General features: G+C 40.4%; 1 protein-coding gene across 4 annotated transcripts in view; it reads left to right on the top strand.

The window, feature by feature from the left end:
• The window catches only part of LOC141804442 (rho GTPase-activating protein 12-like), a 60,894-nt gene extending 47,523 nt beyond the window's left edge, over positions 1-13,371 (top strand). Inside the window, exons 4-18 of one of the 4 annotated variants that reach the window (XM_074688864.1) lie at positions 660-866; positions 1,314-1,394; positions 2,556-2,684; positions 3,433-3,507; positions 4,153-4,214; positions 5,891-5,972; positions 8,550-8,651; positions 8,837-8,935; positions 9,355-9,457; positions 9,807-9,926; positions 10,430-10,528; positions 10,701-10,778; positions 11,588-11,722; positions 12,143-12,248; positions 12,328-13,371. In XM_074688864.1, the coding sequence (XP_074544965.1) occupies positions 660-866; positions 1,314-1,394; positions 2,556-2,684; positions 3,433-3,507; positions 4,153-4,214; positions 5,891-5,972; positions 8,550-8,651; positions 8,837-8,935; positions 9,355-9,457; positions 9,807-9,926; positions 10,430-10,528; positions 10,701-10,778; positions 11,588-11,722; positions 12,143-12,248; positions 12,328-12,502 (1,653 nt within the window). In that variant the 3' untranslated portion in view covers positions 12,503-13,371. The remainder of the gene's footprint in view (positions 1-659; positions 867-1,313; positions 1,395-2,555; positions 2,685-3,432; positions 3,508-4,152; positions 4,215-5,890; positions 5,973-8,549; positions 8,652-8,836; positions 8,936-9,354; positions 9,458-9,806; positions 9,927-10,429; positions 10,529-10,700; positions 10,779-11,587; positions 11,723-12,142; positions 12,249-12,327) is intronic. The other 3 variants (XM_074688866.1, XM_074688865.1, XM_074688867.1) reach the window with 3 other exon arrangements.
• The last annotated feature ends 372 nt before the right edge of the window (positions 13,372-13,743 follow it).

The raw sequence follows: 13,743 nt of genomic DNA, 5'->3' as shown, positions 1-13,743 counted from the left end.
CAAGTTGAAGAAAAAATAACCTGTCTGACCCTAAACTGGTTCCCACAAGCATTAAATTACAAACACCTGCACACACTCCTTTTTTACACTGGGTCAGTGTCGGAGCTACAGTAGTATAACATACCATTATTTAACTCTTTTTGTGACTGCCTTGTGATAACCATTGCTGTAAACTCATACAGTGTGAGTTATTTCACAGCCACATCATAGAGGTTTAAACTGAGAGAAAGGAAAGAGTGCGTCACAGAATAACTTGAGAAAGGATGACTAAACTACAGTCACATCCTTGGCTCTGTTAAACAGTTACAGTCCTGATGAGATGTCAATGACTCCACATATTTTAGGACCTACACTCACTCTCATGTTTGCCTAAATCATTTGGGAGTCACCTCTGATTTTGAATCAGGCTCTGTTTAAATAAAAATCTGTACCACACTGCCCCCTACAGACAAAACACTGCCACTTCATTTGTTCAATGTCTCCCTCCAGATTTACTCCTCTCTGTCCAAATCCAGCATGAACATTAGTGATTAGTAGCTCTCTGATGGGGTGTGTTTAAGTGCTTCTGGGGGTTTCTGTTGATTGATAGCTTCTGGGTGCTTTCCTCCGTGGTGACAGATGCTTTCTCTTCTCTCTCCCTCTCTCTGCACTAATGGTAGACCACTCCTCTTTCGCTCTCGCCGTCTTTCCTTCCCTTCCTCTCGCTCTCGATTGGTCGATTCCAGCCTCTGTCGTCGGAGGACACCTGCTTCAGCGCCTACTCTAGCCAGTCAGACAGTCAGTACGGCTCTCCGCCGCGCGGCTGGTCGGAGGAGATGGACGAGTTTGGCCACACGCTGTACGTCAGCGACTATACTAATGAGAAGGTACCGGCTGCTTGGGCTGCTCTGCTTCACTGTGGGGGACTCTGGGAATGCATGTGGGACTGGTCTTATGCTCAAATTCCCTCTGCAGTGTTCACTTCAAGTGATTCCTTCACACTGAGTAGGCAAAAAGTTATTCCTCCAACGCATGAATACGATTATCATGACAGGAGAAACTGAAAATATCCGCTTTATCCTACATTTTACCCTCGTTTCAAATGTATCTTTCATTACTCAAAGTCTGTTCTAAAACTTAAGATCCCTGAAGTCTCACTCTCATGTACATTCATAGGAAAATAAAAAACAGACTTTCTTTACATTATTATTAACTTGTGCGTAACTCACTCTAAGAGTTAGTTCTTTATCTTAATGTTATTTTACAGATGCCACAGTAATGTCAATTCTCCTTTAAAGTCTTGTGTTTCTTGGTGTGTGTGTGTGCACTGACAGTGGCTGAAACACGTGGATGAGCAGGGTCGACCGTATTACTACAGTGCAGATGGTTCAAGATCAGAATGGGAGCTTCCAAAGGTGAGAACCTGCTGTTATCCTCACTGTTTTGTTATTTAAAGATGATATTAAAGTACGTGTATGTACTGGGCAGCTTAAAAGTAGAGGTTCAAAAAAATTTTATTTAAGCTCCAGCAACCCCTAATATCAACTGTTAGTTATCGGTCTGGATGATTTGCAAAGAAGACAACCAGAAAGACAGATAACAAGAAAACTAACTTAACTACAGACACATTTTAGTGTTTATTTTTTAATTAATCCGATGTTTTTGTGTTGTGGAAGTGTTTTAAATAAAAGAAAAAGGATCAATATTTCACATCCCCTTGTTCAGTCATTTTTTTAATCAGCAAACAAGAACAAAGACATATTTTTTACTGGTTAAAAGAAAAATGATAAAACCCCAAGATGGAACTTTTAGCCTTTCTTGTGTTAACTATTCAAATTCTTTGCTGGTGTTGTTTCTAAAAGCATTTTCAGAGAAACATTTTTCTTTTGGAAGTTATTTTTTCAGGCTGTTAATGCCTTTAATAAGAGAAGAGGAAAGGGGACAGAGCAGGAAGTAAGAGTTCGGAGTGACTTGTGGGAAAGAGGCCACAAACTGGATCTGAACCCAGGCCACTCAACTCATGGGCTCGGCCTGAACTGTGACAACATATCCCGCCCTAATTTCACACACTTTTCTGTCAAGTTTGCAACATTCCCAAGATTAAATGCTCAGCCTTTGTGCTGAAAGAGACTCTGCGGTTTCTCATTTTGCATAAACAAAATAAATTATACATTTCATAAATATTTGGTCAGACACTTTTAGGAAGTTTAATTATATCTTTAGATATTTGTCCATTGAGAGACCAAGAACTGTCTTTTCTTTCTGCACTGTTTTGATGTTGAAAAACAGTCCCAACACTTTGCAAACTCTTTGGAGATTAAACTTTTTTCTCCAGTCCCATATAAAGTGGCTTAAGTCCTTCAAGTGGTCAGCCCGAGTTTAAAACTGACCCACAGCCCCTTTACCAAATGTCATCCCTCTATTTCTCGTCCCTGTTTTCTACTTGGTCCATGGTCCTTTCCTCTAAATAAGGGCATCAAACGCCTAAAAGTAGTCCTTATAAACACTGTGTTTGTTTTCAAGCAGTATAAATGTAAGTGTATTGAAAGATAATGTTCTGATTTCTTCTCCTCCAGTACAACAATTCCCCTCCTCAGCCTTCTGGAGACGCCCCAAAGAGTCGCAGTCTGGACAGGAGACAAGTGGAGCCAATCGTCCTCACCAAATGGAGGCACAGCGCCTACGTACAAGACCCAAATGACAAGGTCTGAAACTACAGCTCCTTTATTACATACTGAGTTTAACCAGGAGCAGAAAAAAATAACAAAACTCTTCTTCAAGTGAATTTTTATGTATTGATTAGTATTCCATCGATGTATGTACCTTGAAGTGTCCGACACTAAATGAGTCAGGTGTTGTTACGTGAGTTTCAGTTGTAGACTGGTTGCTTTTCAGCGGCTCTTTAAAACCAGGCGTTTCCGCTCAGGCTCAGCCCGCCAACACCCGTACAAACATCAAGTCAGTAGCCTGTCCGACCCACCAATCCAGGGCCTTGCTCTTTAATCCAAGCATGCAATCCAAGCATCAACATGCATGACGAAAATCAGCCTGAAGGAGTAATTTCTTTTCCATCTCTGTTACCTCTCATCACCTGATTCCCTGAGCTGATCGAGCCTCTTCATTAAAATCAAAGAAACTGAATATTTAATCTTGAAGTATTGTGTTTGACAGTTTGTCCATGATGACACAAAAATGATTCAAATATCCTCACACTGAAGGAATTTGCAGCACGGGCTTTGGTATAAATACCTGCCTCCACATCTAATTAACAAGCCACTCATGCCTCCTGAACATCTCAGAGGCACTCCACACAATTTGCAGCATTATCATTTAACTGCTAATTACCATCACACTCTTCCAGCTGTCTGTGTCTTCTTAACCTCTCATCATCCTCTCATTAACCTCCTGTTGTTGGCTGATGTGTTTGTTTTTTCATCCCTGTCTCCTCACCAGGACGCTCCTCTGGGTCCCAAGCCCCCCTCACCTGATTCTGACTCCTGCCCTTCATCTCCCAAGCCCCCTACCTCCGTTAGTACTCACCCCTCACCTCAACTCACCTCATTCACTTATCTCTTTCCTGCAGGGCTTTAGCCTGCTTTCTGGGAATGAGCAGGTGCTCACGCTGCAGCTAACTGCAGGGTTCCTGCACCGCTGTGGAAAGTCTTGGCAAAGAAACTCTTTAGGTGGAAACAGAATAAAGCATAAAAAATGCCTGTGTAGAAATCCATGTTAATCAGCTGCACGGTTGAGCTACATTACTGGACTTGGCACCTTTTCAGAAAGTGTGCATTCAGTATAAATTGCTATGTTTGTTCCTTTGCACATTGATCTACCGTGCAACTCTGTTTGTCTAAATCAGAGTGAAGAAAATCACTGATAGAGCGCAGAACGAGTAGTTTCACGCAGAACATTCCTGTGATTTATTTGTCTTTGGTGTCTGTTTCTACAGTTTTGTAACTTGAGAGAGAATAATGAAAGAAGTCTTTCTCCTCCAAGCTGAAAACTGTGGTTGTTCCGGTGGTGGGTTTGCTGTGATGGTGGTGGTGTTTTACAACAGAGCGCCTCAGTGCTTTTTCTTGACGGCAGCTTTTCTTTCTTTCCTACTGCTGTGGCTGTTAATCAAAGCTGAAGTGATTGATGTGTGTGTAACCTGTTTTTCTGTTTTCTCCCCAGCCATCTGAAAAGTGTGGAGTTCTAAATGTAACAAAAATCACAGAGCATGGCAAGAAAGTACGGTGAGTAGAGCTTTAAACCACATAATCATCCATTATCGATCGATACCACTTATAACTCAATGAGAGAACTCTCGATCAAAAAGTCCCTGGATTCAAACCAGGAACCTTCTGTGTAGACGAAAGTCCAGCTAACTAAGTGTATTGCAATAAAACCGTGAATTAAATAGATGGATTTGATGTGGACAAACAACACTGTAGAAAACTGAAATCTAAGCAAGTCTTGTGTTTAGTAATTATTGTTTTATCACACTTGATATGAGCCACATTCACCAGACAGGTTCAGAAATTTGCCCTCTCTGAAAATATCACAGGATAAAAATAATTTCAAGAATATGAAAAAAATGAATACAAGAAACAAAGTAAAGTTAGTAAACACAAATTCAAACAGAGTTCTTCCTCCTCGGCTCAGTGCCAGCTGCAGCGCACACCCACTGCCTCTGACCATGTCTGTGACTTAGCATGTTAGCACAAGCTAATCATGGGTATTCAACACATACCTGCTCAGCAGAGAGTCAACACATGTTGCTCTTCGTCTCACGCTGCTCTCCAAGTGCCCAAATTCGAGTGAAAGTCGAGCCAAGCTTCACCCTCACTGCAAAAGCTGAAATTTTATCAAGTGTTTTTGTCTTATTTTCAGTAGAAAATTCCTTTTTAGACTCAATATGAGCCAAATTCACATGACCAATCCAGACAAATGTCTTGTTGAAAGTTATTTAAGGACAAAAATGAGGTCAGAATTGCTCATAACCAGTAAAAAAATCTGCCAATGGAGCAAGAGAAAAGTTACTTGTATTAAGACATTGTTCTAGTCTCAATAAATTTTTCAAGCAATTTTTTCTTGTTCCATTGGCAGATTTTTTTACTGGTTACAAGTGATTCAAACCTCATTTATGTACTCTGATAACTTGAAACAAGACATTTTTCTGGATTGTTAAGTTGAAAGTGGCTCATATCAAGTATAATAAGACAATTTTTACTTAAAAAAAAGACAAAAACACTTGATAAGATTTAAGTTTTTTGCAGTGCTCATTTGGGAAAAAGGTTTATCTTTTTGGCGTTTTGTTTCACTTGGGTTGCCTTTTTCATTCTTCGTGCTACATCCACTATTGTAGTCGCTTGGGATAGCTTCTTCCACACGCTAATCAATATGTAAAGTCACTTGTGTGCTGGGCAGAATGTGATTGGCTGATGTAATCACGCGTACTCTCCACCCAGAGATGTCCTAATTCAACCAAAACATCAACCTACAGGCCAAGGAGAGGGTTCGAGGCAGACATAGACACAGACAAATATGTACAGAGGCCTGTAGAAGATGATTGAGCAGGATTATTCCCGTAGAAGTTTACATTTTATTATTTATGGAAAATCCTGCAGATTCCCCCTTTAAGAAAGAAATGTTTCTGGCACATGTCAGCTCATTTGAAGTCTTGTTAGATAGTTTTTAATAAAATAAGACAAAAACTGTCTCTCAGTTTTGAGTTTTTGCAGTGAAATCAAAAAATTTGGCTACCAATGTCCACTCCTCGGGAAAGAGCTCTAAGCAGACAAGCAGCTTTTTGCATCATTTCATATATTTTGCATGAATCAAGCAGCTGTAGAGTTGCCAGAGAATTTATGGAGTTGGAGGAGTTGTATATTTATTTTTTTGTGTGCTGCTTTTAAACAATCTGTTGCAGGAAGAACTGGACTTCTTCTTGGACTGTGCTTCAAGGGTCCTCGTTGCTATTTGCCAAAGGCCAAGGAGGAGGAACCAGCTGGGTTAGTGTCAGAAACTGTTCCCTGTTTGTTTGTTTTTCACTTAAGTTTAGAAAGTTTCTGTTTAGTCAAGAAAAAAAACAGAAATAGTTTTTCAAGTTAATATGTAAGGAGAGAAGAGTCTTTTATCTCTGAACGCCGGAGACCTTTTCATGTTAAAAAACACTGCGCCTCGTTTACTTCTGCAAGTCTGTGCAATCCTTTTTATCTTTAATTCTGTAATAACTTCTTTTCAAGAAGCTTCTACACAACAATTTCATATATCTGCCTCAGATACTTTCCTTTGAAACAAATTAATGAAAATAAAATGAGGAAGATGAAGGTAAATGAGGCACAGTGTTTACATGGGCGCAGCATGTCACATGACCCAGGAGTCAGGGTTGAATTGTCTTCTAGATTTTTCCTTTCTTTCCATTTCCATGCCTCCATTTCCTTCCTTTTGGCCTCACTTCCCCCCATCGTCCTTGTCTTCATCCCTCGCCATCTTTCCATGTAGCCGTACTACCACAGTGGCTCCTTCCCTGAAATTCTTCTGTCACTGTTGAGTAGCTGGAAGCCGGCTGCTAAGAAACGTCCCGCTGTCTCCTTTGACTGCTCTGAGCTCGACAGAGCCTCCTCTGTATGTGCTTCCTCTTTCCTTTTGTGTGCCTCTGTCTCTCCTCACCCCGTCCCCTTCTGCATGTCACCCAGTCTGCCACGCTTTGACCCCATCCCCTCTCTGTGTTATTTGTCACTGCATGGGGAGTGGATCGGGGGTTAAATTACTGTCATTAGTTGATAAATAGATCACTTAGCAAGGCGACCTGGCCTTTAATTTGTGTGTTTATCCTAAATCAGAAACGTTAGGTTGTTTTTGCTTTAGAAACCTAAATAGAGTTTATAAAAACAGCAGGTTTAGTTTTCCTGTTGGACACTAAAAATGTAAAAATCATGGTGTTCATTAGATCAGAAAAGTGTTGAGCTATATTTCAACCTGTCAGAACATACCAGACTGTCAGGACTACTTAACCTCTGGAGCAGAAATGGCCAACCAGTCAGAGACCAAGAGCCACAAACATGACCATGGTTCTACAAAGAGCCACATCACACATGTGGTCTTACAAACGCACATCCTCTCACACATAAACCAAATGATATAAGATAAAAAACAATACATTTCCGATTTTCAAAGCAAGATTTATTGTGTTTGTAAGTGTGTTTAAGCTTGGAGCTGTGTCAAAGACAAATTTTTGTTTTTACTGCAGAAGAGACAGAGTTCTATCTATCTATCTATCTATCTATCTATCTATCTATCTATCTATCTATCTATCTATCTATCTATCTATCTATCTATCTATCTATCTATCTATCTATCTATCTATCTATCTATCTATCTATCGAGTTAGATGGATAGGTAGCTATTGGCACATGAGTGATTGAGAGGAGCACATGTAGTGAAAAGAAACTGAAACTTAAGTATTAATCTCATCACCCAAGTATTGACCAATACTGATCCCAATGTTGGCATCAGTATATCAATATTGTAGATTTATTGACACACCAATATTCATTAAAATACATATACAATATTGAAATGTTTTTTTTATGAATGGATCGAAGAGCCACACACTGAAAGGCAAAGAGCCACATGTGGCTCACAAGCCACAGGTTGGCCACCGCTGCTCTAGATAGTCTTCTTTACTGAAAGCACTGAAGCTAAAAGAAGTCAATCAAGTGCAGCATAGCGTTTTTTTTTCCGGATATGTTTATCATACAAAATTCAATGGAATTACATTTGGCAAACATGTTTACATTTTTAGATTTTGTTCTTTTTACCTGTAAATGCGAAAGAATGTATACAAAAATCTGGCAGAGCTTGTAGGTTTCTGAAATATAACAAAATGAGATTACATATAGGAAAAAAATTGTCTGAATTACCTCTGAGTGTCTATTTGATTTTTTTCAAGCTTTAGAAAGGAGATAGTGTCCTTCAACCATTGTGCAACAGTAGGAGGATTGTGAGACTTCCAATGTAAAAATATTTGGCATCTAGCTAGTTATAAGGTGACATTAATGATTTCCTTTTGTACAGGAGTACAGTGACTAGACTACTTGAGTCCCAAAAATAGCTATATGTGGACATGATTGAAGTGCGGCGTGGAAATTTATTTATATAACCATTTATACACTCTTTGAGGAAGGGAGATTATAAATCATCTTGTTGGATTGAAGAATTTGGCTTTTGTTTTTATTTCAAGTTCTTAACGTTATGTGCCTGTTACAGTTGTCAGATTAACTCAGTAAGTATTACGGACAGCAAAGTAATGAACAGCAACAAAAAAGAATCTAGAACTTTTAAAATATGAGACTAAATTTTCACTAAGGGTTTTTAAATGTATTAAGTCGGTAGAGTCTTGGGTTGACTTGTCTTAAGTTCAACTGTCAGCAGATAAGTTGGTCAGAAAGGTTCGTCTAAAGCAGCATCTCCTCTCATCATGACACAAATTGTTGCATGGTTGAACACCGAATATAAAACAACACTCAAGAAGGTTATGTCACTTTTACTTGATCTACTTTGATTTGTTTTCCCTCTTTCTCCAGTTTGGAGGCGGTCAGTCCAAACCAGAGTTCACTGTGGATCTGAGGGGCGGCTCAGTGGAGTGGGCTTCCAAGGATAAGTCCAGCAAGAAACACGTCATAGAGGTGACTTAAGACTTCAAGTGTGCTTTCCTTTGTTTTACTGTGAAATTTCCTGCACATGCTCCTGTCTGTGATTTAAGCACTGCACTTTTGACAGTTTTTGTCAAAGTAACCAGAGAACTTGTGAAAAACAAGCATCAAAACAGCTGAAGATTCCTGATTTATTGTTTTGCGTCTCTCTGTTGCAGGTTAAGACTCGGCAGGGCACAGAGCTGCTGATCCAGTCAGAAAACGACACCCTCGTCAACGACTGGTACAGAGCTCTGCAGGACACCATCAGCACACATGTAAGCACCAACACCTTCACAAAATAATCCAGTTTTCTTAATCAAACAGCTGCTGACATTCTTGGTTTTAGCATTTATTCAAGTAAAGGTTTTCTAAATATCTGATACTTTAAAGCGTGTTATCTAAATTCTAGACTCCTTACTTGAACACTTAAATGAAATGATCTTGATAAAGAAAAGTCACTGCAATCCTTGTTACTCAAAACAGAATCAATCTGCAGAATCGTGACACATGAAAATAATTTGAGAATGCACCCTCGAATATAAAATTGTATCTGTTTTTAGTATGATGTTATCGCAAACCACAGATAAAACTCATAACTTTCCTGCCTCAGGAGTCCAAAGGTGCAGCAAATATAAGTTTTTACAACCAGACTTTTAAATCTTTGTGTGTCTGTATGTGTGTGTGTGTGTCTCAGGCCTGGGAGTCTGACGAGGCCATAGAAGAGGACATGCCAGAGTCGCCTGGTGCAGAGAAACCCGACAAGGAGAAAGAGCACAGAGACTCCAAGAAAGGCAGAGGTCTGTCTGGTGTTTAACAGAAAAATACACATTTAAGTAAATGTACTTATTAGAAGTTTTGGTAAGCTGATGAAAAAAAGATTTAAAAGTTAAAAGATTAGAAATTAAGACATATTGCAGCAGAACTTCTCCCAAAGATTAAAGAGCTTATCAGAGCACATGCAGCACATTATATGAGCCCCAAAGTGAAAGCATAAAGTACAAAGTGTCTCTCTGGCTCAGCCCCCTGTTCCCTCCTCACTCTCCAAAACAACTGCACAACAGTTTCATTTCTGAACGCCCGTCATGGCGATCAGTGTGTTACGACGAGTGGTGGACAACACTGTCCTGTCTCATCTGTCCTCTGCAGCCATGAAGACCTCAGTCAGCATGGACGAGCCGTCCAACAAGAAGACCAGACACAAGCTGAAGAAGTTCCTGACCCGCCGACCGACCCTGCAGGCCGTCAGAGACAAAGGATACATCAAAGGTAGTGCTCAGATACAAATAGACCTGAAAACACAAAGAAATCATTCATTTCTCATGATTTAATGAATATTTAGAGGATATTAGCGGGAGTTAAGCTTCTAAAATTTGATCACTTCTTTGTAAAAATAATTTTCAACATCAATCAGTACTTTCATTTTCATTTTTTAACCACAAAAAGCTCCATAAAAGAAGGATTATACTGGTTATCATCACTTTTTCTTGATTTTATTTGGATGACTTCAGCTTTCATCTTCAAATTAGACAGTTTGGATTAAAACTTTTTAGTATTTAACCAGGGAGTGAGTATTATTACACTCTTGGTTTTCTGTTCCATGTTTTTATGACATCAAGAGAAAGAAATTGCTCCTCATTTTTATCACTAATTAAAACTAATAAAACAGGGAGGTTTTGCAGAACATTCATATCGGAGTGGAGATAAATCACTTCCTCATAGATAGCAAACACTGAACTGTTTCATGACTCTTTTTCTTTCTGTGTTTTCAGATCAAGTGTTTGGCTGCAGCCTGTCCAGTTTGTGTCACAGGGAGAGCAGCACGGTGCCCAGCTTCGTCAGGATGTGTATCGACCACGTGGAGAATAACGGTGAGTCCATGTGTGTGAAACTGGAGATGGGACTTTATGAGTTTCTTATGATACGTCGCTCATAAAAACAGGAGGGGTTTACTGCCTCTTTATAACTCTTGTAGTATCAGAGGGCACTGAAACAAATCAACAAGCTAATGTAGAGATGTTATCTTCCCATGATCCTTTGCAGGTCTGTGTGTGGACGGGTTGTACAGAGTGAGTGGAAACCTTGCTGTCATACAGAAACTACGCTTTGCTGTCAATCATGGTAAGTGACGACTTTCTGGAGCTAACATTAGCATCATAGGCTGTGTGTTCACCTAAAGCACCCAGAGCTTCAAGCCACAGGGATGTACTCATCCTGTCAAGGTGTTTGCCACTGCAAGCCTCACCCCAAAAAATCCTGTTCATTCAGAGCTGAGACTTTGTGAAGGGTTAAAATGATCAACTTATGTATTTGTTAATCCATAACCATTAGCAATATGAGACATAACCCATAAGCCCGAGCTAAAGGCTAACACAGGAGCTAAACTGTTTGTGATAATGTCCATTCCAACCCACAGTCAGCAGTTATTCTGCAGTGGTCTGTTCAAACTTGAGAGTATAGCCGGTATCTGACGTATGGTGCAAACTTACAATGTTTGCTTGTTGAAACATTTCAAACCGCATTGCTTCCTGAAACAGACCCTCATCATTGCATTTTTAGAAAAGAAAACTATACAAGACTGAGAAGAAAAAGAAAGTAAAGTTATAGGATGACCTACTGAAGTGCTCCATCAAGATACCAGAACCAGTCTGTAGATAAGCAAGTGGAGTAAAGAGAAAGGGGCAAATGAGTCATAAAAAATGATCAAGTTGGATTTTGGTTACTTGTTTTTCAAATCACTCATCAAACTATGAACAAACAAGTTACAGAAGAGGAAGTGGCTGCATCCAGAGGCTCTGTCATCGTCAAGCTATTTTTAATTATCTGAGGTTGCTGCAGGAGAAATGTAGCTATAGTTCCCTTTTTTCTTGAGCTGTTTGACTGTGTCTGAACATCTCTCTGATTGAAGTTTTGTTTGTTTTTGTGTCTAGATGAAAAGGTGAACCTGGCAGACTCAAAGTGGGAGGACATCCACGTGACCACTGGTGCTTTAAAGATGTACTTCAGGGAGCTGCCGGAGCCTCTCTTCACTTACACCCTCTTCCATGACTTTGTCAGCTCCATCAGTACGTGTTTCACACTGATTTTTAACATGTTTTCTTTTGATTTAACCCACAGCTTGATGCAAAACTACCACCTGTGTTTCTAAATATTTTACTCACCTCTGGAGTTCAAAAGCAGGGGCAGGCCTGCAATCCACCAACTTCTTATTCCTAAAAGCCCCTGAAGGAACAACCTTGAGTCTGTGTTCACTTGTTCTCTGTGTTGTCCAGATGGGGATTTGAAGTCAATAATTGTAATCAAAACCTTGCTCAGTGGTTTGGATTAGCAGGGCTTACGATCTGTAGTTCATCCACCGTTTCACAAGTGATTAAGCATCGATGAATTATCCTGTGGAAAATAACCACCAAATGTTGTTTAATCCTATAAAGCACTTGCTGCAGTATAGGTTGTTCTCTTCACTCAGTCTCGTGTTTTGCTCACAGAGCTCCCAGAATACAAGCATCGAGTCCAGGCCATCAAAGATCTGGTGAGACAGCTGCCGAAACCAAACCACGACACCATGCAGGCGCTCTTCAAACACCTGAGGAAGTATGAACCGCAGCGTTTGATTGGTTTATGTCTTCCTGATCACACTTCTATTTAACTCTTCCTCGCATTCTCCTTCCAGGGTGATCGACTATGGGGAAGAAAACCGCATGACCACCCAGAGTGTGGCGATCGTGTTTGGTCCCACGTTGCTCCGGCCTGAAACAGAGACCTGGAACATGGCGGTCCACATGGTCTACCAGAACCAGATAGTAGAGCTAATACTGCTGGAGTACGAGAACATTTTCGGCAGGTAGAGACACAGTGGAGGATGAGCTTCTTTAATTTTCTCTCCCAAAGCAGAGCTCTTCCTGACCCAGCATGGCCCTGCCTAAAAAAACAGTCCAGTATGGCCCGGTCCAGCCTGGCCCAGTCTGGCCTGGAGCTGCTGCGTCTTCATCTCAAACCATCCTGCAGTCACCGGCTTCTCCAAAATCGTACAGCCTCTGGACCAAAGCCACGCAAACATGTCACAAACCAAATCATAGACCTTAAAAAATAGTGACCAACAGTTTTAGACTTTGCACTTTTCAGAATCTCTTTCGTCCTGCAGCTGCGTTTGTGCCACTTTACTGCAAAAGGTGACGTCTTCCTGTCTCTACACTGGATTCCTGAACTAAAACACGGGCTGAACAAGCTTCTAACTACTGCACAGACTGACTGAGACCAAAAGAGCTGTGGAGGACTGAGCCTCGGCAGCCTGGACTACAGAGAGGGTGTCAGTATTGGGTGGTGGAGGTGGAGGTGCCCCCTGTATGAACAGTACTGTATATTTGAAATCGCACTGGGAAAAACCAAACTGCTGTGCTTTGCTTTAGACATTTAGACACTTAAAGACGAAACACGTAGAACAAGGAGAAGAAGGGAGGTCTTTTAGCAACTTTTTGTTATTAAAGGGTATTTTTTACTCTTTATCGCCCCCTTCTCTTTTTTTTAAATATTGTTTTTCCCTTTTATCTCCTTCCTTCCCTCATCTGAGTCTGCTTCTCCATCCTTTAAAACTCCACCCGCGGGTCCTCTGAACACATTAGAGCTTTTTATTATTCTGTAATAAACGTATCTATCTGCACTCCACCTTCTCCATTCGGCTTTAAGAACAAATGATCTTGAACATCAACTTGATAAACAAATAAAGGTACTCATCTGTGTCTTTCCTTGAACTGTGGATATGAAATGTTCAGGCCTATGAACATGGCTCCATTGATAAATCTGTACAGTGTTTATGTGTGTGCATGTGGATGTGGCGGGGAGTGGTGGATAGATGAGTGAATGGATTAAAGACGATGTATTGTACAAACAGTAAATATGAATATGTATGCCTGGAGTGTTATAAATATATGAGGGAAAATCACTATTTTGTGAGCATGGTTCAACCAACAGAGGAGTGACTGAGGAATAAAATGATGAACGTTAGGATGTGGAGGTGACCTGTGTGCAGGTTAAAGGGGGGTTGTGAATGTAACTGTTGGCTTTAACTAACTGGAATAAAGACCTCTAA

The sequence above is a fragment of the Halichoeres trimaculatus genome, unplaced genomic scaffold (genome assembly GCF_033239565.1).
Source record: "Halichoeres trimaculatus isolate MK-OKI-2021-1 unplaced genomic scaffold, fHalTri1.1 fHalTri1_scaffold_15, whole genome shotgun sequence".
Taxonomy (NCBI): Eukaryota; Metazoa; Chordata; class Actinopteri; order Labriformes; family Labridae; genus Halichoeres; species Halichoeres trimaculatus.
Note: the sequence above shows the minus strand (reverse complement) of the source record. Positions and strands in the feature narration are given on the sequence as shown.